Source organism: Puma concolor, chromosome D1 (genome assembly GCF_028749965.1).
Source record: "Puma concolor isolate L17-30 chromosome D1, mPumCon1.1.hap2, whole genome shotgun sequence".
Taxonomy (NCBI): Eukaryota; Metazoa; Chordata; class Mammalia; order Carnivora; family Felidae; genus Puma; species Puma concolor.
The window spans coordinates 8,287,100-8,313,559 of NC_141676.1; the positions used below are offsets into that span (position 1 = coordinate 8,287,100).

At 48.6% G+C, this 26,460-nt stretch overlaps 1 protein-coding gene across 4 annotated transcripts in view; it reads left to right on the top strand.

The window, feature by feature from the left end:
- The window catches only part of LOC112851896 (phospholipase A and acyltransferase 3-like), a 36,740-nt gene extending 25,920 nt beyond the window's left edge, over positions 1–10,820 (top strand). For all 4 annotated transcript variants that reach the window (XM_086677117.1, XM_086677114.1, XM_086677115.1 and 1 more), the window contains exons 4-5: positions 2,910–3,178; positions 10,550–10,820. In XM_086677117.1, coding sequence (XP_086533243.1) covers positions 2,910–3,178; positions 10,550–10,651 — 371 coding nt within the window. In that variant the 3' untranslated portion in view covers positions 10,652–10,820. The remainder of the gene's footprint in view (positions 1–2,909; positions 3,179–10,549) is intronic.
- The last annotated feature ends 15,640 nt before the right edge of the window (positions 10,821–26,460 follow it).

A 26,460-nucleotide genomic window follows, 5' to 3' on the forward strand; every position in this document is an offset into this window, starting at 1 on the left:
GCTTCCACATGTATCTTCTCATGAGAGCTACGCAGGAATCTTGCCAGATAGGTCAGGACTGACCTCATGCTACTAAGGAAATGGTAGAAATCAGAGTTGGAAGGAAGCATGGAGAACGACCCTAATGATAGTGACAGCTGACACTTGCTGGGCACTCCCCCTGTTCCAGGCACCAGAGAAGTCACCTTACATGGCCAGGTCTGACCATCCTTGCAGTCCCCACTGCGGTACAGTAGGGACAGAGAGGGCTGTTACCATCTCTGTTCTACAAGGAATTGGAGACTCTGAGAAGTTAAGCACCTTGCCCAAGGTCACACAGCAGATAGAGGTAGAGGTGGGAGTTGAACTCTGGCTGTCTGACTCTCCATCCTGGGCCTTTAACCATGATGTTATACTGCCCAGTCTGATATTTCCCCCAGTTCGGTCATCAAATGTGTGCCGTACGCATGTGCCCTTTCTATGATGGCTTAATTAATATTTTCTTTTTTTAAAAAAAGATTTGTTTTTAAGTTTATTTATTTTGAGAGAGAGAGAGAGAGAGAGCACGAAGAGGGAAGGGACAGAGAGAGAGAGAGAGAGAGAGGGAGAGAGAATCCCAAGCAGGCTCCCTGTTGTCAGCACAGAGCCCGACGCAGGGCTCGATCCCACACGCCATGAGATCATGACCTGAGCAGAAAAATCAAGAGTTGGATGCTCAGCTGACTGAGCCACCCAGGCATCCTACTTAATTAATATTTTCTTTAATGGCTAACTTAAAATTTTTTTTTTAATGTTTATTTATTTTTGAGAGACAGAACGCGCGAGCAGGGGAGGGACAGAGAGAGAGGGAGACGCAGAATCGGAAGCAGGCTCCAGGCTCCGAGCCGTCAGCGCACAGCCTGACGTGGGGCTCGAACTCACGAACCGTGAGATCATGACCTGAGCCGAAGTCCGATGCTTGACCGGCTGAGCCACTAGGCGCCCCTTTAATGGACTGCCTTTAAAAACAGAAATTAATCCTTTGAAAAGGACCTTTAAATTACGATGTGTGTTTGGGTGTCAGTTTTGGTATGTATCTGGAGACTCCCACTGTGTTGGCTCAGCAAAATGAAGTGACAGGTCGGGACCACTCAGCGATGGAGCCAGAATGAGTCTCATTGTCAGCCAGGGCCCTATTGTACCACCCACCAGGGTACCCACCTCTTTTATTTACTCCAATGGCTCCCTCAAACACCTCCTGCCCTATTGGTAGCCAGTCTGAACTCCCCTGGTTTTCTAAATTCTCAGGATACTACTCAGGGCAGAGGGGTTTAGTCCTCTTTGGAAAGCCCAAGCAGCGTAGGACCTGGAATCTGATCAGCCCCTCCTGGCATTGCTTGTTGCTGTCACACGGTGTCACAGTGGAAGACAGTTCCCGCCCAGCCTAACAGGGTGCGTCCCCTGCCAGGAGGAGCCTTGGAGATCCGATCCCAGCAGGGCCACAGAGGCCCTCTGAGAGAGACTGGGTCCCTCCGGGGTCCATCTCTTTGGTGTGCACCCGCTTTTTCAGCCGTCGTACGCAAAGCACGCTCGCACTGTGTAGGTTGGCCGCCTTGGGGGGAGATGGCCAGTCTCTGTGCTGACATCAGCCTCCCCTCCCCACCCTCCTGGTCCTTGTATTGACCCTAGACTGCCTTTCTTTGAGGCAGTTTTATGGTTTTAAAAATGTCTAATGTTTATTTTTGAGAGAGAGAGGGAGGGAGGGAGGGGCAGAGAGAGAGGGAGACACGGAATCTGAAGCAGGCTCCGGGCTCTGAGCTGTCGGCACAGAGCCCGACGCAGGGCCCGAACCCACAGACTGCAAGATCATGACCTGAGCCGAAGTTGGATGCTTAACCGACTGAGCCACGCAGGCGCCCCTATTTTTTTTTAATTAAAGTATAGTTGACACACGATGTTGCATTAGCTTCAGGTGTGCAGTGAAGGGACAAGTCTGTCTGTTCCGCTGTGCTCACTGCAAGTCTAGACGCCACCCGCCCCCATAAGAGGCTACTACGACATCCCTAATGACACTCCCTGTGCTGTGCCTTTTATCCCCATGACTTCCTCACCCCGTAACTGGAAGCCTGTACCTCCCACTCCCACCCCACCCCTGCTCCTTCCCCTCTGGCGACCACCGTTTCATTCTCTGTCTTATGGGTCTGTTTCTGCTTTTCGTTTATTTCTTTAGTCATTTGTTTCATTTTTTAAGTTCCACATGTAAGTGAAATTATACGGTATCCACCTTTCCCCGTCTGACTTCTTTCGCTTCGCGTTAATACCCTCAAGCTCCGCCCGTGTGGTTGCAAATAGCAAGACCTCATCCTTTTTTGTGGCTGAGTAATATTCCACAGGCAGTTTAATTTCTGGAGCTTTGGTGTCCCTTCCAGTCCCTCAGCCTCGGCCGGGGCCGTGCCAGTGCACCCAGTGGGCCTCCCTGGCACCACGTCTCGAGGAACCGCTTCCAGAAGTCTGGGAGCTACAGATCCACCTTTTCTGCAGTAATCAGCCTTGTATTTGTCCCGGGAGCGCATCCCTGCTGGACTCCCAGAAGGGTCATACTCTATTCCCCTAGGGAGATGGCTGTGCTCAGGGCCCATGTTTGCACAGCCAACAGGGCCCCTGAGGAGTCACAGGGTGTAGAAGGTCAGCTTCTCTGGGTCAAAAAAAAAAAAAAAAAAAAAAATCACAACAAATCCCAAAACTTGACCACTCCACATTTCAGATAAGGAAACCGGGGCCCAGAGACCGCAAGTACCTTCTCCAAAGCCACACAGCAGGTGTCTGGCCCTGCTCCCCGTTCCCTCCCATGTCTGCTCACGCTCTTGTGGATGGTGCCAAGGGCCTGTGGACAGGACCCCGACGGGCCTGCCCAGGACCGATCCCTCTGTCTCCTCTTGGTGAACCCTCAGGTGAAATGGCAGGAGCGGGCGCGGCCAGCATCATGTCCACCCTGACTGAGAAGGCCGTGGTGAAAAAAGAGCTGCTGGATGACGTGGTCGGGAGAGACAGGTACCAGGTCAATAACAAACACGATGACAAGTACTCGCCGCTGCCTCCCAGCAAGATCGTCCAGCGGGCGGAGCAGCTGGTGGGCCAGGAGCTGCCCTACTCGCTGCCCTGTGAGAACTGCGAGCACTTTGTGAACGAGCTGCGCTACGGAGTCGCCCGCAGCGATCAGGTGCGTCCCCAGCCTGTGTCCCCGTCCCCCGGAGCCGGGCCATTCCCTCAGCTGACTGTGGCTGGGCCTCAGGCACAAAGACGATGAAGCAGTTGAGGCAGAATCCCTGCCGTCGTCAGCCGCTGCCTTGATGGAATCCTGTGTTTTGAATAACCTTCTTCTTTTTTTTTTTTAAGTTTATTTATTTATTTTGAGAGAGGGGAGCACAAGTGGGGGGAGGGGCAGGGAGAGAGAGAGAGGGAGAAACCCAAGCAGGCTCCGCACTGTCCGCGCAGAGCCCGACACGGGGCTCGAACTCACGAACTGTGAGATCATGACCTGAGCCACCCAGGGGCCCCAACACTATTCTTCTTTTATCCACTTAGAACTTTGCTAAGAGTGAAGAAAGCGCACGGTAGAACTTTCCTGTGCCCAGGAATAATGCTGGGGCTTCGCGCGGGGGAGCCGTGTAGTCTAACCGGCTAATTTTCTGTGCTCTAACAGAATTTCAGTCTGTCCGCTTAAAAAAACAAAAAGGCAGATTTCTTTGCCTTTCTAACGCGGGACAGCTTTTTCTGTTTCATGCTGTTCTCCTTGAAGACCTGTGTGTGCTCACACCATGTGGCCCTTTTTCGTGATCAGAGCTCCCATAATTCAGCGCGGAGCCTGGGCTCACCCAGCAGCCCCGTGACTAGGAAATGCTCGGTGGTGGTCGTAGTGCTGACTCGCTCAGGCTGGTCACTACCCGCCCCCACCCCCCATCCCCCGTAAAATGTGCACTATCAGAACTAACTAGAGACCACTTTCTTGCATTTGATGATACCCTTTGATGCCTCACGGACCTCACTCGCAGTCAGGCTATTGTGGTTTTCCTTGACAAAGTACCTTTTGTCCGAAGCCGCTGCCTCAGCATTTGCCCTCACTCTGTGAGGTTCTGTAGAGAACTGGGGGCGCGTTGTGCCTCCTGCATCATCTGAAACTGTTTGTCCCACCCGGACAGATCCGTTGAGCGAGGAAAACGCTGGGGACAAGTGCTTTTGGGCAGGTTCCGTAACAGAGAAGCACAGCTGTCACAAGGCCATGCCGGATTTCCTCCAGGAGGAAGGCTAAAGGTTGGCTTGTAGGCAAATGTCAGGTCAGCAGCTTCATCCGGACTCCGTCGTCACGCCTTCTGGCTGCTGGGAACGGCGGTTCTGGGTACCACGCTGGTGACGTCAGTGATGCGGGCGTATTTCCTGACACCGCGCACAGCTATAGTGGGTCCCTTTATGGCCCACGTAAGCCTGGGCAGCGCCAAGATGTATATATTTTTCACCATCGAAGACCTCCAAGTTCTTCTCTCCAGGGGGTCATGTAGGAGTTTGGGCAGCCACAGCATCCAATCCAGGCAACCTGTGAGCTTAGGCGGCAAGGGCATCGTCGACCGTGTTGGGTAAGCGTGTTCGTTTTGGGTATCAAGTTCATAGTTTCCATCCTTTTTATTCCTGCAATTTTTGGCACGTTGTCCTCATTGGACTTCTTGGCATAAAAGCGAGGATCGAAAATCGTGGTCTTTGCTGTCCCTGGTTCTGCTTCAACACCTGACTTGGTTTGTGGGTGAGATTTCTTGATCCCTGTTCATGATGCTTTTTCCTGCCTTCGTTGGGAAAAAGCACAGTTTTGCTGATTTGGGGCATTGTGTCTTCATTGGGGACAGTGGCTGTGAGCGGAAGGGAGGGCTGGCTCTCCCTTTGCTTTGTCACGGGAGCCCATGCCCCCAGAGTTGCGCCTGGATAGTGCTGGAAATGGGAAGAGGCCGAACTTTCTCATGGTTTCTTGCTGATCTGAATTGTTTCTGCTGAGTTTTGTTACCTTCAGTGTTGCTGCTGCACCTGATAACACGTGAAGGGCGGAACGGTGGCTGTGAGGACACGGTGGCTTAGAAGCTGGGAAAGAAACTGGGGAAAGGGCCACTGGATACATTGGCTCTGCAGCCGGAGTGTACATTAGGGCAACTGTCTTCCGTGTTGGGGTGTTTTTTTTTTTTAATGTGTATTTATTTATTTTGAGAGAGAGAGAGCAGGGGAGGAGCAGAGAAAGAGGGAGAGAGAGAGAATCCCAAGCAGGCTCTGTGCTGTCACTGCAGAGCCCAATGCGGGATTCGAACCCATGAACCATGAGATCATGACCTGAGCAGGAACCGAGAGTTGGACATGCAACCGACTGAGCCACCCCGGTGCCCCTTGGGGGTGTTTTCTAAGCTTCAGAGTACATCCTCAACACTCACTAACAGAGGCTTTTTATCAACACCGAAATGAAGGTCTTAACGTCCATAGAGCTCATCTATGGCCACCATGTTTCAGCTCAGTGGCAGACTGTCGGGTTCTCGAATTATACAAGGAGAGTGCTGTGCACATCAAATGGACTTGAATGTTGAGGTGAAAAAAGAGCTGGGGACAGCAGATCTAATTCCCGAAAGCTTATTAGAGGTAGACAGAGTCCTGTCGTCTGAAACACCAATAGCAAAGCTGAGTGCACTCTTAGGCACTTGAGACAAACCAGGTTGAAGGGCAGAGGTCAGAGGTAAGGGGAAGGTTTCCAACAAAGTGAAGGATGAATCTGAGCTGTGTGTGTGTGTGTGTGTGTGTGTGTGTGTGTGTGTGTGTGTGTGCGCGCGCGCGCGCGCGCGTGCAGGCATGCAGGAGCTCTCAGTGACCCCGTCACAAAGCCAGACTATCACAACAGCAATCATTTAACCACATGCTTCTGTTTGATCAGTGTAACACATAGTTGTCTGTGTGATGCATCAGTGACGTTTTCCCGTGGCTCTTTGCTGGGATGTCACGTGTGTGTCTTCCTGAAATGCCCATAGTCTTTGCCTCACCTACGGGATGGCTTCCCCATCACCTTCCTGCCTTTCAAGTCTTGTAGACATGGCGTCAGCATTCCAAGTGGAGAAGGGTTTCGCGGCAGGTTTCTGAGCTAACTGTGGTTGCCTCTATTTTTTTGTCTTTTGTTGTTGTTGTTTCTGGAGAAGTCTTTGAAATTTAATTTTTAATCTTTCCAAGTAATGCATGCACACAATTTGTAAAGACAGCCAGGGCTCAGGGTACCCTACCCCACACCTCTCTACTCCTCCCCATCCCCCCCAGCAGTCACTCTTCTCTCTTTGAGTTTGGCATTTACCTATTTCTGAATTTCTTGTATTATATTTCTTCTTCTTATTTTAATGTTTATTTAGTTTTGAGACAGAGAGACAGAGAGAGAGAGAGAGAGAGAGAGAGAGAGAGAGAGAGAGAGAGACAGGGCATGAATGGGGGAGGGACAGAGGGAGAGGGAGACAGAATCTGAAGTAGCTCCAGGCTCCAAACTGTCAGCACAGAGCCCGACGCGGGGCTTGAGCTCACCGACCGTGACATCATGACCTGAGCTGAAGTTGGACACTTAACCAACTGAGCCACCCAGGCTCCCCATTATTTAAAAAATTTTAAAAACTAAGTTTATTTATTTATTTTGAGAGAGAGAGAGAGAGAGAGAGAGAGAGGGAGGGAGGGGCAGAGAGGGAGAGAGAGAGAGAGAGAGAGAGAGAGAGAGAGAGAGAGTGTGGGGGGAGGGGCAGAGAGAGAGGGAGAGGGAGAGAGACTTCCAAGCAGGCTCCATGTCACAGCGTGGAGCCCAACATGGGCCTTGAACTCATGAAGCATGAGATCATGACCTGAGCCGAAACCAAGAGTTGGACCCTTAACCGACGGAGCTCCCCAGGCGCCCCAGGGTTTCCTTTTTCCTCGAAGATAATTATTATCTCCTTTCATTGCTTAGTTTTCCTTGTACCTATTGTCAGTTCTTCCCACACTGTCTGATTGGCCCTCAGTACAGTTCTCCACAAGGGAAATCATGTCCAAGTAATCTATCAGTTCTAGGATGTTCTCTTTGGACACATGCATCCCCGAGATGGCCATTCTGCCGTCAGTGCTGGTTGGCTCTTGGCTGACCGCATGGTTTTACCCCAGGATTTCCCTTTGCTGTCTTCCTTGGGATTTCCTTTGCCTTTCTCTTGGATTGGATACCCTGGTTCCATGATCTCTTCATTTCTTATTTCTCGGATTTTCCCTTAATTTATGTAGACCACGTCCCTCAGAAGTTGCTTTAGGTTCGAAAGACAGTACATGAGATAACGGGGATGCTGAGGCACACCGCTCTTATCTGGTTACTGTATAAGCTTCCTCTGGCTGCCGTCACAAATTACCACAAATTTAGTAGCTTAAAACAACCCAGAGTTACTGCCTTACCGTCGTGGAGGTGAGAGGTCTAAAAATGGTTTCACTGGGCTAAAATCAAGGTGCCAGCAGGGCTGTGCTCTTTTCTGGAGATTCCGGGAGAGAATCTATTTTCTTGCTTTTTCTGGCTTCTAGAGGCTTCCTGCGCTGCTCGGCTTGAAGCCCGTCCTCCGTGTTCAAAATCAGCAATTGTTGACTGAGCCTTTCTCACATTGCATGACGCTGACTCTTCTGATGCCCTCTTCCATCTTGTAAGGAACTTCATGGTTACACTTTGGAGCCCACGTGGGTAACCCAGGGTTAGCTCCCCTTTTTAGGGTAAGTTGACTAGCAACCTATTTCTATCTGCACGCTTAGTTCTCTCTCGCCATGTAGCACAATATGCTTACAGGTCCCTGGAATTAGGACATGGACGTCTTCAGGGGGCCATATTTCTGCCTCCCGGTTACTCTCTACAGCTGGCACAAGGCTGTTGTCCCGGGGATCTCCCCTCCCCATCATTCTGGAGAAATTCTCTTCTGTCCACTTTCGTACCGGAGCGCCCCCTCTTCTGCACCTCGTGTCTTCTTTCGTGATTTACTCCCTTGTTCTGGCGGGAACTTTCTTTAGCAGCTTCTTGAAAAAGGATGTATGGAAGGTACATTTTTGAAAACCCCGTGTTTCTGAATTATTTTGTTTTACCCTTGCACCTGATTTGATAGTTTGGATACAGAATTTCTAGTTTAGAAATTGTTTTACTCTAGAATTTTGGAGGCAATATTCCATTGTCTTCTTGCTTCCGGAATTGCTTTGGAGAAATCTAAAGCGATCCCAACTCTTGATCTCTTGATCTTTCCTCTCTTTCCTGTTTTTCTTCCCTGTGCTAGCATTTGGAGTATCTTTTCTTTCCCCAATTTTCTTTATTATTATTATTATTATTTTAGTATTGAGAGAGAGAGAGCACTAGTGGGGGAGAGGGGCAGAAGGAGAGAGGGAGAGAGAATTCCAAGCAGGCTCCATGCTCAGCCCAGAGCCCAAAGCGGGGGCTCGATCCCACGACCCTGGGATCATGACCTGAGCTGAAATCAAGAGTCGGACGCTCAACCCACTGAGCCACCCAAGTGCCTCTCTTTACCCAGTTTTCTAAAATTTCACAGTCGTGTGCCTTGGGGTGGGTCTACGTTTATCCATCATGATGGGCCTCAGAACACCATTTCCATCTGAAAACCTGCCTCCCTTAGTCCATGGATTATTTCATTGTTGATTCTCCTCTGTGTTTCCTGTATTATCTCTTTCTGGAACGTCTATTATTCAGATATTGGCCTGCCTGGATTATTCCCTCTTGTTTCCTTTGGCTTCTGTTTTCTTTGTCTTCATCTTTTTGCTCTTTTTTAAAAAAAACTTTTTTTTTTCTGAGAGATTTCCTCAACTTTATCTTTCAAACTTTCTATTGAGTCTGTCATTTCCATTGTGCTTTCTAAGAATTGTTTTTATTCTCTCAATATTCTATTATTTGTTATAGCACCGTGTGTTATTTATTGGATGCAGTACGTCCTCTTATTCTCTAGCGATCATTTTTTAAAGATGTTTTCTTTCCTAGATACGGTTTCTGGGTGCCTGGGTGGCTCATTCGGCTAAGCGTCCTCTTGATTTCAGCTTGGGTCGTGATCTCACGGTTCGTGGGTTCGAGCCCCACATCAGGCTCCGTGCTGACAGTGTGGAGCCTGCTTGAGATTCTCCCTCTCCCTCTCTCTCTCTCTGCCCCTCCCCTGCTCTCTCTCTGTCTCAAAATAAATAAATAAACTTTAAAAAACTAAACCTCGTTATTAAAAAAAATAGATATGGTTTCTGGTTCCCCAGATTGTTTTTTGTTGGTTTTGCTCTCTGTCTCCTGTTTCAGAGTCTTCCTCAGATGTCTGGTATCCTGGTCGTATGCTCATGACTCAGGGTGGGTGGTTTCCTACAGAATGGAAATTCTGAGTGAACTGAGAGGGGACAGTGGCTTGCTGACTTTGAGTTTCACTTCTGGGTGACATAGGTGGACAGTCTGTTGGGGAATCTTTGTATTGGTATCTTTTGTTTCTACTTGGGCTGGTCAGATTCCCCAGGAAAGTTTTCCTGACTCGTGTGTGATGGGTCAAGTTCTGGGAGCAGAGAGGGGCAGGAGGGCCAAGGGTCTCACCTTTAGCATGTTTCTGGTCTCTCCATCCCTTGTTTTGGGCACATCCTCATGTGTGCTTCTGGATTTCCAGAAGGCCCCCAAGTCTTCTGTTTCACCGTCTGCAGAGAATAAACTTTCAGACTTCCGCTGTGGTTAAGGAGGGGTCCAGGGACCTAGTCGCAGAGCTCTCTCTCCTGTTTCCGGAGGTATTTGACATTGCCAATAGGTGATCTTTCCTGAGGATCCTGTTGTACAACTCGGCTGGATCCTCAACTTTTCCTGCTGCCGCCTTAGAATGTAGAGTTCTGTGGGTCCCTTGTGGAATTATGCCTAAAACAAGTGCCTTCCTTTTGGTTAAGTGTCAGGAGAGAGTGAAATTTGACACACGTTCACTTTTTACCCCGAAATCTACTCTGACTTTTGCGACACTCCCCCCCCCGCCAGTACAAGCAATACAAGTCAGCAATCCTAATAAAGTATAACATCACTACTGCTCGTAGTCGGGGGCTCATATAAAAACTCGTAGAGAGCATCTCTGTGCCTGGCAGAACTGGGCACGGGGGTGCAGCCAGGCACGAGGCAAGGGAGACGGGCGAGGTCCTGGCTCTCATGAAGGTCAAGGTTGGCATACTGACCATTCAACACGAGTTCCTGCCCCGCTTTGCACTCGCTTCAAGGGCTCCCCGCAGCCACCTGGGCTTCGCCGCCCTGCCCTTCGCACAACCGCGCTCTGAGGGTTTATGTGCTTTCAATACCCACAGAGTGAATCGAGTTGCCCTTAGGCCCATGTGCGTTCCTGGCCAGCTGGCTCCATCCATCTGTTCTTTCCCCATCCAGCCCTCTTCTCCCCATTTCCCTGCCAATATCCGTTGACTCCCGAGTTTGTCGAGTGGGCCAAGGGGCATGTGAGTCTCCCGGAGCGGAGCGTTCTTGTCGCAGGTACGGCCTGCACGCGGAGTCCCCGCAGAATCTGATCTCCCCTCCGCTCTCTTGCAGGTCAGAGACGCCGTGGTGGCGGCTGGCATCGCCGGCGTGGGCTTGGCCGCCGTGGGCCTCATCGGAGTCATGTTCTCCAGAAACAAGCGGCAGAAGCAATGAGTGGGAAGGGACCGTCCCAGCAGCAGTGACTTTTGTACACTCAGGGGGTCTTGTCGGGCCGGAGGTGTTGAGGTTTCGGTTTGCGGATTTCATGCTGTTTGATGATAAGGCTTATTTTCGCAGGATAAAATAAAGCCCAGTAAGGGAGGATTTTGCTGGAGGAAATACAGCAGGAGCTGCCTGGTGTGAAGTGTGTCGAGCGCACAGCCGGGCCCTGGACCCTCTGGTGGTCTTCCTTGCCTTTGTCTTTGCCGGCTGCGTTCTTCCCCTTGCAGGAAACAGGCCGACTCCTGAGCTCAAGTAATGGGCATCTCGGGTTGTGGGGAGACAGGCGAGCAGCCGGGGAGACGGACAGATGGACGTGACCGATGCGCGAGGACGGGACCCTTGGCCCGGAACTAGACCCGGGACGGCTTCTTCTGGGGCTCAGCAGCCGAGGTCTGCGGGTGGTCAGTGGAGCCAAAGCCCGAACCAAACCTCTGCCCGAAGGAAACTCGGTGTGTGCTCTCACCGATGTTGTGAAAACCCCCCTCGTCTCCCCCTGCTCCCCACACCTTTCCTCTGCCTTGTCGCCCCCAGCCCCCCGTGCCTCCTTTTCCTGGCCACTCAGGCTGGCCGTGTCCCCCCACCCCCGAGTCTCGGATCTTGCACCCCTCCTGCGGCCCCCTCTTCCCGTGGCCTGTCCGCTCCACGCCCCCCATCCACGGTGGCTCTCAGCTTTCACGCCCAGCCTGCTGCTTGGCCAGTCAGCCCTGCCCACGGGGCCGGGTCACAGGGAAGCCTCAAAACCCGGCTGCGGCTGCCCCCACGACCGGTCTCCCCTGGGGACGAGGCACCACCTTCTGTGGCTTGAGGTCTGCCGCTGCTGCTGGCCGGACTTGGCAGGTGTTCAGAGGGGCCACTTGTCTGCAGGGGGGCCTTCGTGGCTTCCTCAGAAGTACTCTGCTGGGGCCAAGAGGCCTGCCCTCCACAGGGCAAGGCTTCTCCATCTGGTTGCAGATCTGTCCTTTTGTCGGCCCTGCTTGCCCGGAGACCTTCGTCTGTCAGACTCCCGGACGGGACTTGCCCGTGGTTCCCTGCCAGCTTCCTCCTGCTTGGCCGAGATCCAGTCCAGGGTCAACTCGTGCCCACCCACACCCCAGCGTAGAGATGAGAATAGTTGTCTCCCAGTGTGGTTTTCTTTGTGTCTCAGCTCTGCTGATGTAACATCTCGTCCCAGTTCTCAAGCTCCCCAAAGCAGGGGACGTAGGCCAAATTCGAAGGGCGGGTCCTCCCGAAGGCCCCTCCTCTCACACGGCATAAGGTGAGACGATGGGGACGCATGAGGTGGAAACCTTCAGGCTAATTATCGAGAACAGGGGGCCGAGGAAAGATAAACACAAGAAAACAAAACGAAGACACCTGGTTCCATTAAAAAATAAAAATTCCATCCAAAAAAGTGGGATGCTGTAGAAATAACCAAACAAGATAGAATTGGTTCCAAATACACTGATCGTCACCATATAAACTGGCCACGTAAGAGAGACACCTTTCACTGGGTTGGAGACAGACACTGGGTTAAGACTGATGTCTTAAAAAAATGAACGCTATCGAGGAGAAACACTGAGGGGGTGTGAAATCTGTCCTCCATTGAAAGACACGCTCGGCCCAAAGCAGCTAAATGTGAAAAAACACCCGTGAAAGTAACTTGAGACAATTGGGGGAAATTCGAGTATGGCCCGGGTATTAACATTAAGGAATTATTAATTTTATTAAGTGAATTGGTTTTAGGCTTGTGTAAACACATGCCCTGATTTAAAGAAACAGACGCAGGTGCGCCTTGGGGGGGGGGGGGGCTCAGTCGGTTGGGCGTCTGACTCTTGATTTTGGCTCAGGTCATGATCTCACAGTTCATGAGTTCGAGCCCCGCTTCTGACTCCACACTGACAGTGCGGAGCCTGCTTGGGATCCTCTGTCTCCCTCTCTCTCTCTGACCCTCTCCTGCTCACGTTCTCTCTCTCTCAAGATAAATAAATAAACATTGAAAAAATAGATGCAGATCAAGCAAATATGACAAAACAGTAAATTTTTTTAATTGAGGCAGTGGGTATATAGATGGTCACTGTACTAGTCTTTCTAGTACTTTCTATATGTTAAGAATTTACATCATAAACCTTTTAAAAAATCTGAAATTTGGGGCGCCTGGGTGGCTTGGTCGGTTAAGCGTCCGACTTCGGCTCAGGTCATGATCTCGCGGTCCGTGAGTTCGAGCCCCGCGTCGGGCTCTGTGCAGACAGCTCAGAGCCTGGAGCCTGTTTCAGATTCTGTGTCTCCCTCTCTCTCTGCCCCTCCCCTGTTCATGCTCTGTCTCTCTCTGTCTTAAAAATAAATAAACGTTAAAAAAAATTAAAAAAAAAAATCTGAAATTTGAACTTGGACAGTTAAATAAGACTTTTGAACCTACTTCAATAAATATAATAATTTTTTTTTAATTTTTTTTAACGTTTTTATTTATTTTTGAGACAGAGACAGAGCATGAATGGGGGAGGGGCAGAGAGAGAAGGAGACACAGAATCGGAAGCAGGCTCCAGGCTCTGAGCCATCAGCCCAGAGCCCAACGCGGGACTCCAACTCACGGACCGTGAGATCGTGACCTGAGCTGAAGTCGGACGCTTAACCGACCGAGCCACCCAGGCGCCCCAATAATTTTTAAAAATTATAAAAGATACGTGAGGCAAATGCTAAGAACATATATTAACTAAAAGCTGGTATACTGTATCGGTATCAGAAAAGATAGGATTTAAGGCAAAAATTATTACTAGACAGAAAGGTCATTAAAAAGTGTGGCCTAAGGGGGGGCCTGGGTGGCTCAGCTGGTTAAGCGTCTGACTCTTGATTTTAGCTCAGGTCATGATCTCATGGTCTGTGAGATTGAGCCTTGCCTCAGGCTCTGTGCTGACAGCAGGAGGCTGCTTGGAATTCTCTCTCTCCCTCTCTCTCTCTGACTTTCCCTGGTTCTCTCTTTGTCTCAAAACAAGTAAAATAAACATTTTTTTTAAAAAAAGTATGGCATACAGGGCGGCTGGGCGGCTTAGTCGGTTAAGTGTCCAACTTTGGCTCAGGTCAGGATCTCACGGCTCGTGGGTTCGAGCCCCGCATCAGGCTCTGTACTGACAGCTCGAAGCCTGGAGCCTCCTTCAGATTCTGTGTGTGTGTGTGTCTCTCTCTCTGCCCCTCCCCCGCTCACACTCTGTCTTTCGCTCTCAAAAATAAACATTAAAAAAAAAAACAACAATAAATAGGGGCACCTGGATGGCTCAGTCGGTTAAGTGGCTGACTTCGGCTCGGGTCATGGTCAATTTGTGGGTTTGAGCCCTGCATCGGGCTCCGTGCTGATAGCTCAGAGCCTGGAGCCTGTTTCAAATTCTGTGTCTCCCTCTCTCTGTTCCCCCCTCGCTTATACTCTGTCTCTCTCAAAAACAAAAACAAAAACAAAAACAAAAAAAAACATAAAAAAATAATTAATTAAAATAAAAAATAAAAAGTATGGCATAATAAGAAACATATTTGGTCTTTGTCCTTGGTTCCGAGCATGAGCTCCCTTGGAATTTCCTGAGTGATAAGATTCTCTAGTATTATTCAAAATGAACCCCTTTCTATCACACCTGAGTCTGTGCTAATGACTGATGTAAGGTGGGGGCGCTCGAGAGCCTTATGATGGGGCTGGTCATCCGAAAGACCAAGTAATTAGAGGATTGGAACTTAGAGCACCACCCCTCTCCACCCCACCCTCCCCCGCCCCGCTCCCACACCGATCTCTGGGAGAGGGAGTGAGGTTGAAGACAAAGCCCCATAAAACCTCTTGAACAAGGAGACTTGATGAGTTGTTGGGTTGGTGAATGCATGAGGTGCTGGGAGAGCCACATGTCTGAGGAGGGCACGGAAGCTCCTTGCATCCCTCTGCCCCCATATCCTGCCCTGTGCATCTCTCCCGTTTGGTTGTTCCTGGGTTATACCCATTATACTAAGCTGCTAAACATAAGTAAAGTGCCTTTCTAAGTTCTGTGAGCTAGCAGATTTTTGGACCTAAGGGTGGTCATGGGAAACCCCAATTTATAACCCATGGACAGAGGCCTGGATGGGCCGGGTCTTGTGAATGACATCCGAAGGAAGGGAGGGGCGGTGCAGTCTGGTGGGATTGAGCCCTTACTGTGGGGTCTGTGCTAATTCCCAGGTGTTGCTGTCAAAACTGGAACGAATTGTTGGACGCCCAGTTGGTGTCGGAGAATCACAGGATTGGTTGCTGGTGTAGGAAAACACTCCAAAAGGTTCTGTGAAAGTCTCAACTCGCCAGGAAGATATAATTCCTGACTTGTTTGCATCTAATACGAATCTCTAAACCAGATACTGAAAATGTTGGCCTATTGCAAGGAGAAATTGACAAATTCTCCATTACAGTAGGGAATGTAAATGCACTTCTCTCAGAACTGATAAATCAAGGAGACACAAAAATCAGCAAAGACATGGAACATTTGAAAAACCAACAAGCTGACTTAATATAGATAGCACAGTGTATATGCCGTGTATGTACTACATAGTACAATTGTGGCAAACAGATTCTTTTGACCACACACAAAGGAATGTATGTACATAAAACTGGCCTCAAAGCAAGTCTTAAGCAAATTTCAAGGGACTGGTGACATAGAGATTATCTTGTCTAATCACAGTGCATTAAGTGAGAAATCAACAAGGAAGAGATAGCTAGAAAACCCCTCTACTTTCAGAAATTTTAGAGCACGTCGGTAGTTACATTATGAGACAAAGATGAAAACGTAATGGAAATTAGATAATATTCGGAACTGAATGGTAACAAAAATATTAGATATCGATCTTGGGGCCATGCAACAAAAGGGAGACTTGGAAAAATTTGTAGCACAAGTCCTTATACGAAGAAAGAGAAAAGTGCAAATTAATAAGTTAATCATCCAGTTTAAGAAGATTGAAGGCAAACAGATGGCCAACAAATGCATGAAAAAGCACTCGGCGAAGGGCACCAGGGCGGCTCAGTCAGTTGAGTGTCCAACTCTTGATTTCAGCTTGGGTCACGATCCCAGGGTTGTGAGATCAAGTCTCGCATTGGGGAACTCCACGCTCAGTGCAGAGCCTATTTGGGATTCCCTCTCTCTCTCCCTCTCTCTGCTGTATCACCCCACACCTGTCAGAATTTTGCTGGTATCAGACAGAAAAGAAATAGCAAGTGTTGGTGAGGATGCGGAGAAAAGGAAATCCTCGTGCACTGTTGGTGGGAATTTAGTTGGTGCAGCCACTACAGAAGACAATATGAAGATTCATCAAAAAATTAGAAATAGGACTACCATATCCAGCAAATCCATGTTGGGGTATTTATTCCAAGAAAGAATAATAAAACGAAGGAAATCTTGCTTATTTCCAACAACGTGGGTAGACATTGAGGGTATTACGCTAAGTGAAATAAATCAGGCAGAGAAAGAAAATTACTGTGTGATCTCATTCACACGTGGATTCTAAGACCAAACCAAACCACAAACAAACAAAACAAAACCAAAATGAAACAAAAAACCAGGCTGACGGATACAAAGAGCAAATAGTTGGTTGCCAGAGGGAGTGTGGAGCAGGCTGGATGGGTGAAGGGGGTTAAAAAGTACAGAGTTGTGGGGGCGCCTGGGTGGCTCAGTCGGTCGAGCATCCGACTTCAGCTCAGGTCATGATCTCACAGCTCATGAGTTCGAGCCCCACGTCGGGCTCTGTGCTGACAGCTCAGAGCCTGGAGCCTGCTTCGGATTCTGTGTCCCCCTCTCTCTCCGTCCCACCCCTGCTCATGCTCTGTCTCTCAGTAATAAATAAACATTAAAAAATTAAAAAAAAATAAAGAACTTACTACAGTGATAGATATCATATACTAATTTATAGAGCTAAATTCAGCCTCTATGAAGACGGCATAGAGTGAAGAAAGCATCTCCACCAGGAAACGTTACTGGAAACGGGGTCCTCACAGAGGTGATCACGTTAAGACGAGGTCATTAGCGTGGGCCCTAAGCCAATATGACTGGGGTCCTTATGAGAAAAAGTAATACAGACACGGGGAAGAATGCAAGGTGAAGACAAAGAGACACACGGAGGGAAGACAGGGGCAGAGACCGAAACTCTACAAAGCCAAGGAATGCCGAGGACGGCCAGAAGCGAGGAAGAGGCAGGAACGGACTCTTCCCCACAGGCTCAGAGAGGGCATGGCCCTGTGGACAGCTGGACTTCTACTTCCGGACTCCAGAACCGTGACCCAATAATTTTGTGTTGTGTGAGTCCCCTCGTTTGCGGTCCTTGGCTACAGCAGCCCTCACCCGTCACCCACGCCTACTCGTTTATGACCTCTCGCTGACCGGATGGACACAATCCACACACAATGACGTCTGCCTCAAGCATTACTGTGTCTACAGCACCGGGTGCACCGCCTCACACGAGGTAGACATTCAGAAACGTGTGCGGAAGGCAGGAGTCTAGAGAGGAATCCGTTTCAGGGGAAAAGGTGTCCAACTCAAGTTTTGACAGACGCGTTTAAGAACAACAGCTCTCAACCACTGAGTCGCGGCCCCGGTGCAGAAACACCAGTCACCAGGTACAGGCCAAGGTTGAGGAAGGATGTTCTTTGCTTTTTACAGGACTATAAATTAGAACTAACTCCAGGTAATCCCCATAATAAATGACACCCTCATTCCTCTGTATGCCAATGTGTTTTCTTGAACGTCAATGGGACAGGTGGAATCAGAAAGACATGCTAAGAACTGCATCCCACTCTGGAGTCGCCACAGGACAGTATTTTACAGGACGAACATAGAAGGACCGCTGCGTGGAGAATAGAAGACCGCGAGTAATTAACCGTAGGTAGTGACAGTAATGATAAATAATGGCTCGCAGTTATTAAGCACATACTCTTTTCCAGGCACACAAAGCTACACATTTTACAAACACGGACTTATTAAGCCTCACCTGGATTACTACAACAGCTTCACAACTGGCCTCACTGAATGCACGCCTGTCCCTAAAAATCTATCCCAGATGCAGCAGCCAGAGCGACCCTCTGCTCACCTAACATCACTACTCTGCTCAACACACGGCTCCCACCTCCCCCAGAGGAAGAGCCCGAGCCCTTGCAAAAGCCGAGCATCAGCAGGACCTAAATGCCTCGCTGACGTCGTCGCTAAGCCTCCTCCTGTCACACTTCCCAGTCCCAGCCACTGGCCTCCTTGCTGCTCTTCAGTCCTGCCAAGCACCCTCCACCCCAGGTCGTCTTGCTGCCCTGTCTCCTACACCACTACTCCCCACCCCCTCCCCCAGATATAGCTGCAGAACTTACTCGCCCACTTTCTTGGGTTCTGTGCTCAACTCAGTAAGGCCTTCCCTCATCACCCAGCAGTAGATATATGGAGTGCAAGACCACTGTGAACCAAAATCTTCAATCCTTTGTTAAAACTACTCAGCTGTAGGCTTGAAAAAAGAGTAGAGGACATCAGTGAGACCCTTAATAAAGAGATGAAAAAGAACCAATCAGAGATAAAGAACATAATAAATGAAACTAAAAATACAATAGATAGAATAAACAGTAGGCTAGAGGAAGCAGAAGAACAAATCAGTGACCCAGAGGACAGAGTAATGGAAAGTAATCAAGGTGGGCAGGTAAGAGAAAAAAAATTATTCACAATGAGAATGGCCTCAGGGAACTCAGTGACCCCATCAAATGTAATAGCATTCACTTTTAGGGATCTCAGAAGAAGAGAGAGAAAAGGGGGCAGAAAGCTTACTTGAAGAAATAATTGCTGAAAACTTCCTGAGTTTGGGCAAGGAAACAAATCTGCATCTAGGAGGCACAGAGATCCCCCAACAAAATCAACCCAAGGAGGTCCACACAAAGACACATAGTAATCAGGTTGCCTGGGTGGCTCAGTTGGTTAAGCGTCTGACTCTTGATTTCAGCTCTGGTCATGATCTCATGGTTTATGGGACTGAGTCCCGTGTTGGGCTCTGTGCTGACAGCGTGGAGCCTACTCAGGTCTCTCTCTCTCCCTCTCTCTCTGCTCCTCCCCCACCCATGCTCTCTCTCCTTCTCTCTCAAAATAAATAAACTTAAAAGAAAAAGCACATAGTAATTAAAATGGCAAAGTGACAAAGAATTTTGAAAGTAGCAAGAGAAAAGAAAGCAGTTACAGGGATGCCTGGGTTGCTCAGTCGGTTAAGAATGTGACTCTTCGTTTTGGCTCAGGTCATGATCTCACATTTGTGGGTTCAAGTCCTACATCGGGCTCTGTGCTGACAGTATGGATCCTACTTGGGATTCTCTCTCTCCATCCCTTTCTCTGCCCCTCCCCTGCTCATGCTGTTTCTGTCTCTCTCAAAATAAATAAACTTGAAAGAAAGAAAGAAAGAAAGAAAGAAAGAAAGAAAGAAAGAAAGAAAACAGTTACCTACAAGGCTATCTGCTTATTTTTCAGCAGAAACTTTGCAGGCTAGAGGGGAGTGCATGATATTTTCACAGTGCTGAAAGGAAAAAAATCTGCAGCCAAGAATATTCTATCCAGCAAGGCTATCATTCAGAATGGAAGAGATGAAGAGTTTCCCAGACAAACAAAAGCTAAGGGAATTCATGGCCACTAAACCAGCCCTACAAGAAATGTTAGAGGGGGCTCTTTGAGTGGGAAGGAAAGACCATAAGTAGGAGTGTAAAAGTAGGAAGAATAAAAGCAGTAAAAATAAGTATATCTGTAAAAATCAATCAAGGCACTAACAAAATAAAAGGATGTAAAGTATAGCACCATATACCTAAAATATGAGGGGGACAGGAGTAAGAATGGGTTTAAATTTAAGTGACCATCAACTTATGCTATATGCAGAAGATGTCATATACAAAGCTAAAGGTAATCACAAATCAAAAATCAGTAATAGATATGCAAAAAATAGAAAGAATCCAAGTACATTACTAAAAGAAGCTGACTAATCATGAGAGAAGAAAGCAAGGGAGAAAGGAACAGAGAAGAACTACAAATACAACCATAAAACAAATGACAAAATGGCAATAAATACATACCTCTCAGTACTTACTTCAAATGTAAATGGACTAGATTCTCCAATCAAAAGACATAGGATGATGGAACAGATAAAAAAGGAAGGCCCATTTATATGCTGCCTATAAGAGACTCATTTCAGACCTAAAAGCACCTGCAGATTGAAAGTGAGAGGCCAGAGAAACATTTATTATACAAATGGATGTGAAAAGAAAGCACTACTTATATTGGACAAAACAGACTTTATAACAAAGACTGTAACAAGAGACAAAGACACTATATAATCATAAATGATTAACAATGGATAAAATATATAATAATGGAATATATGCACCCACCACAGAAGCACCCCAAAACACAAAGCAGTTAATAAGAAACATAAGTAATCAATGGTAATACACTAATGGTAGGGGACTTTAACACCCTACTTACATCAATGGATAGATCATTCAAACAGAAAATCAGCAAGGAAACGGTGGCTTTGAATGACACATTAGACCAGATGGATTTAATAGACATATACAGAACATTCCATCCTAAAACAGCAGAAAATACTTTCTTTTCAAGTGCACATGGAACATTCTCCAGAATAGATCACATATTAGGCCACAAAACAAGTCTCAATGAATTAAAAAGACTGAAGTCATACCATGAATCTTCTGCAACCACAAAGCTACGAAACTAGAAGTCAATCACCAGAAAAAATCTAGAAAGAGCACAAACACATTGAGGTTAAATAACATGTTACTTAACAATGAATCAGTCAAGACATCAAAGAAGAAATTTAAAAATGCATGGAGACAAATAAAAATGGAAACACAACGGTCCAAAATCTTTGGGATGCAGCAAAAGCTGTTCTAAGTGGGAAGCTTATAGCAATACAGGCCCACCTCAAGAAGCAAGAAAAATCTCAGATAAACAACCTAACATTATATCTAAAGGAGCTAGAAAAAGAACAATAAACAAACCCCAAACTAGGGGAAGGAAGGAAATAATAAAAATTAAACCAGAAATAAACGAAATAGTAACTAAAAAACCCGATAGAGCAGATCAATGAAACCAAGAGCTACTTCTCTGAAAACAAAATTGGTAAACCTTTAGCAGACACATCAAAGAGACAGAGGGAGAGAGAGGGCTCAAATAAACAAAATCAGAAATGAAAGAAGTAACAACCAACACCACAGAAATACAGATTGTATTCTTTTCAAGCTATTCCAAAAAATAGAAGAGGAAGAAAAACTTCCAAATTCATTTTATGAGACCAGCATCACCCCGATACCAAAGCCAGGTAAAGACACTATGAAAAGAGAGAACTACAGGCCAATATCTGTGATGAATACAGATGCAAAAATCCTCAACGAAATATTAACAAGCCAAATACACAATACATCAAAAAAAAAAAAAAATCACTCACCATGATCAAGTGAGGTTTATTCCCGGGATTCAAGGGTGGCTCAGTATTCACAAATCAATCAATGTGATACAGCACATCAGTAAGAAAAAGGATAAAAAAAAAAACAAAACCATATCATTTCAAGAGATCCAGAAAAAGCATTTGACAAAGCATAACATCTATTCATGATAAAAACCCTCAACAAAGTAGGTCTGGAGGGAACGCAACTCAACATAATAAAAGCCACATATGAAAAACCCACAGGTAACATCATACTCAGCGGTAAAAAACTGATAGCTTTTCCCCTAAGGTCAGGAACAAGACAAGGATGTCCACTGTCACCACTTTTATTCAACATAGTCCTGGAAGTTCTAGTCACAGCAATCAGACCGCAAAAAGAAATAAAAGGTATCCAAATTGATAAGAAAGAAGTAAAACTTTTACTATTTGCAGATGACATGATACTATATACAGAAAACCCTAAAGATGCTACGGAAAAAACCTACTAAAACTGAAATGAATGCAGTAAGGTTGCAGGATACAGAATCAATGTACAGAAACCCATCGCATTTCTGTACGCTCCTAATGAAGCAGCAGAGAGAAATTGCACCAAAAATAATCAAATGCCTCGGAATAAACTTAACCAAGGAGGTGAAAGACCTGTGCTCTAAAAGCTATAAAACTTTGATGAAACAGCTTGAAAATGATACAAAGAAATGGAAAGACATTCCATGTTCGTGGGTTGGAAGCACAGATATTATTAAAATGTCCACACTCCCCAAAGCAATCTACGGATTTAATGCCATTCTTATCAAAATGCCAACAGCATTTTTCACAGAACTAGAACAAAGAGTACTAAAATTTGTACGGAACCACACACACACATACACACACACACAAACCCGAATAGCTAAAGCCATCTTGCTTGACAAAGGAAAAGCTGGAGCTACCACAAGTCCAGATTTCAAGTTATACCAAAGGTGTAGTAAGCAAAACAAAATGGTACTAGCACCAAAACAGACATATATAGAGATCAATAGAACAGGATAGAAAGCCCAGAAACAAACCCACAATCAGATGGTCAATTAATCTTTTTTTTTTTTTAAATTTTTTTTCAACGTTTATTTATTTTTGGGACAGAGAGAGACAGAGCATGAACGGGCAAGGGGCAGAGAGAGAGGGAGACACAGAATCGGAAAGAGGCTCCAGGCTCTGAGCCATCAGCCCAGAGCCCGACGCGGGGCTCGAACTCACGGACCGCGAGATCGTGACCTGGCTGAAGTCGGACGCTTAACCGACTGCGCCACCCAGGCGCCCCAATCAGATGGTCAATTAATCTTTGACAAAGGAGGCAATGCCTCGCGGAAGGCTTTTATTTAATCTTAACAACTGTGTGAAGCAGCAACTTTGCAGATGAGGGCACGGACACTCTGGCAAAGCGACTTACCCAAGAGGCAGAGAGGGCATCTGAACCTAGGAGGGTCTGACTCCAGAGGCTTTCCTTTTGTAAACAAAAACAAAAGCGAAAAAGACTAATGTCTTCAATGCCACCGAGCGCATGTGAATCCATTTCCCTTGTTAAAAGAACCCCACAAAACAAAACAAGACCCAAATCGAAACTATTAGCATTATCCCCTCCGTCGTAGGTAGTAAAGCTTGGCGTGTCCTCCCCTCCCCCTACGTATTTTTCTACGCCTTTGCCTACACAGAGATAGTCACCCTATAAGTGTCGTTTTGTGGCTTTGGGTTTTGTTATGGTTTTTAGTCTGGTCCCCCGAGGACAGTTCATTTACGAAATGCTTGAATCTTTACTGGTTTTTGGAATACAATGTTGACTTTGTTTACATCCTGCCAAGGCGACTGATGAGTTTTTAAAATGTTACAAATGCATGGCTTTTAACATACTTGATGTGTTTCAATCTCTGTGCCATGGTTATTCTTTTAAAAAAAAATTTTTTTTTAACATTTACTCATTTTTGAGAGGCAGAGAGAGACAGAGCATGAGCAGGGGAGGGGCAGAGAGAGAGGGAGACACAGAATTCAGGCTCTGAGCCGTTAGCACAGCACCCGATGCGGGGCTCGAACTCACAGAGGGTGAGATCATGACCTGAGCCGAAGTCGGACGCTCAACCGACTGAGCCACCCAGGCACCCCAGTGATTATTCTTTTTGATGCTCATGTTGTCCCATCTTGGGTCAAGTTGACTCTGTTTTCGTTTTTGCTTGTTTTGGTCAAGTTGACTCTTGACCCCTGTAGTCAGGCTTTATTCTCAACTGTGACTCCCCTCCAAGGCCTTCAGTTGGCCGGCAGCCTTGATGCTTCCAGAAGCTCAATCCCCAGATCAGGTGGTCCAGCCCCAGGCCTGGCTCAGCCGAGCGGGGCTGGGGGTGGGGAGGGTAGAGTGGAAGTGGGTGGGGCTGGTGCTATCCGATCTCAGAGAGCTCCTATGGCAACGGCATTCTGAGTGTGGCCAAGGCAACTTATTTCCTGTTCGTGCCAAGTCCAGAAGGACATTCCCCGCCATCGACTCCAAACCTACCCTGTGATCCCCAGCTGTCACTTGCCCCGGGCTTGCTTAGGACATTCTGTGAAGGCCATCAATATTAGAAACGTTTGCACCTAGGTTTCAGTCTTGGTCTCCTACCCACCAGGGAAGGGTCTTTGGCACATCGCCTAACCTTCCTGAGTCTTACGTCTCCTCTGGTAAGTGGCGTAATAATGATCGTTCTTACCCAAAGGAGTGATGGATAGATGGTCCGGTGGTGAGCACTGTGTCTGACACTCGGGACTAGAGGCGGTGATTCACAGGAATCACTCAGGCCCGGGGATGCAGCAGGCGGCCCTTTATGAGGGACTTTAGACCTCCTGGGAATCATATACTCCTTCGATGACACGACCATGCTCCGTTCACATAATGCACGCATACCCGGCTTGTGCACGGCACTCGGCCCCACTCCCGTGCTGCACCCCCACCGTGTCGTGAGCGCAGCTCTCTGCTTCACCTTTGTTTCCTCGTAAGAGCTCATTTCCGACACAGGAGCCCCGGTAGAGGGGAGGCTTTCCCAGCGGGTCGGAGGAGGGCTCCCTCCTCCCTGTTTCCTGCAGGTGACGGGCAGAGGGAATCTACAGGCTGGGCTGGGTCGTCCTGCAGGTCAGGCTCTAGAACAGTCCCAGCAAGGGCTCACCTCTGCCTGCCTCTGGATTTTCCACTGCGGGGCAAACCAAGACCACCCCTTGGAGACCTGACTGGGGTCTCTCACTTTGGCTACGAGCGCTGGGTCGTCTACGTGGGAGATGGCTATGCGGTCCATCTGGCTCCCTCCGGTAAGGATATGCTCCCTCTCCCTTTTTTTCCTTTTTTAACCTTTTAACCTTTATTTATTTTTGAGAGACACAGAGAGACAGAGCGCGAGGCGGGGAAGGGGCAGAGAGAGAGGGAGACACAGAGTCCGAAGCAGGCTCCAGGCTCCCAGCTGTCCGCACAGAGCCCGACGCGGGGCTCGAACCCACGAACCGTGAGATCGTGACCTGAGCCGAAGTCGGACGCCTCACCGACCGAGCCACCCAGGCGCCCCAGGACAGTTTCTCTGTTTAAGCACCAGGGGTGAGGTGTGAACAGTCGTGCGTGTATGGGGGTGTTCGCGAGTGTCTGGCATTAAGAGGCCCTCTGTGACAATTTGCTGCGTGTTCTTCCCTGCTCTGTACGTCGACTGTGATTCCTCCTTAGCAGGAGGTTCGTGGAGACACCGTGCACCTTTATTCCATTAGATGACAGGGTTCACTTCCACCCACCCCGTTGTATTTGAGGGACGTCACTCCCCAGGTCCAATCCCCTATGCGTCTGTGGTTCTGGAAGGACAGACAAGAGTAAAAGGCAGCTACTTCCTTCGAGTAGTTTACAACTGGCCGCAGAGTGTAATGGAAGGAGCACAGGTCTCCCAGCTACACAGAACCAGTGTGGCATCCTGGGTCCCCTGCCCACCCTGCTCACCGCAGCCTGGAGAGCCAGCAGGAAGCCCTGCCTCCTGGTGGTGGAGGAAAGTTACGAAGAGGTGCTCGGGAAGAGCCCCAGTGCGGGGCTTAGCCCGGTGCCCAACCAACCTCTCTTTCCTTCTGGACAACGTTGAGCTGAGCGAGTGTGGACACTTGCCCGGCCCCATCCCTTCAGTCTGTAAATGGTAAAGCTGGCAAAAAGAGGAGGCCCCTGCTCGAGGCCTGGTGAATGGGCCGGGCTTGCGGTCTGGGGCCCTGATTCCCAGGTCGGGCCTCTGTCTTGTTCAGCTGCTTCCTTTCTTACTATTTCAAAATGCCACGTTAGCCTGCTGGGGCCACACAGCTGCGGCTCAGGGGGGCTTGGTGACGGTCTCTAGGCCACCGGCACGTAAGGGGAGGACGGGAGGAGGACCTGAGTGTCTTCCGTCCCTTCCCTTCGCCCTGCACCCCTCTGCTTGACTCCTGCTCCACTCTTCCGGGGGCATCTGAGCTCACGTGATCCTCTAGAGGAACTCACGTCCTTTGCTTTAGAAGTGAGGAAACCAGCGCCCGGGGACTCCTGGTGAGTTCTCCAAAGTCACCCAGGCATGGGCCTGGCCTGTTTCGGAGTTCAAGGCCAGGCAGGTTGGCCCTAGTTCATCCTTACCGATGAGGCCGAGGGCAACGGGGCTGCCTGCTTGGGGCCGGCTCTGAGCCCAGGGCTGAAGTCACCGTCTCCTCTTTGTGAATCTTGGGTGAAATTGTGGGAGCTGGTGTGGCCGCACCACGTCCACCCTGACTGAGAAGGCCGTGACGGAGAAGCTGCTGCTGGAATGACGTGGTCGGGAGAGACAGGTACCACGTCAATAACAAACACGATGACAAGTACTCGCCGCTGCCTCCCAGCAAAATCGTCCAGCGGGCGGAGCAGCTGGTGGGCCAGGAGCTGCCCTATTCGCTGCTCTGTGAGAACTGCGAGCACTTTGCAAACGAGCTGCGCTACAGAGTCGCCCGCAGCGATCAGGTGCGTCCCCAGCCTGTGTTCCTGTCCAGGAGCCAGGCCATTCCCTCAGCTGACAGTGGCTGGGTGTCAGTGTGGGCCGGGCTTGGGCAGAGACAGGGGCATGAATAAGACAAAAATAACAGAGGCAGCATCCCTGGCCCCAAGGATGTTACAGTCCGGGAGGGGACCAGGGTGTGGAGACCCACAAGCCAGCCCCGCAGACTGATGGTGGGGGGCGGTGATGGCGAAGGACGTGAGTCACGGCCATGAATGTCAGCTTGTTTGTCAAGCCCTCCCTGGCCACTAGGCCCCGAGACCCTTACCACAGCCCCAGACGCGGGTGTTACCAATCCCACTTTACAGATGGGGA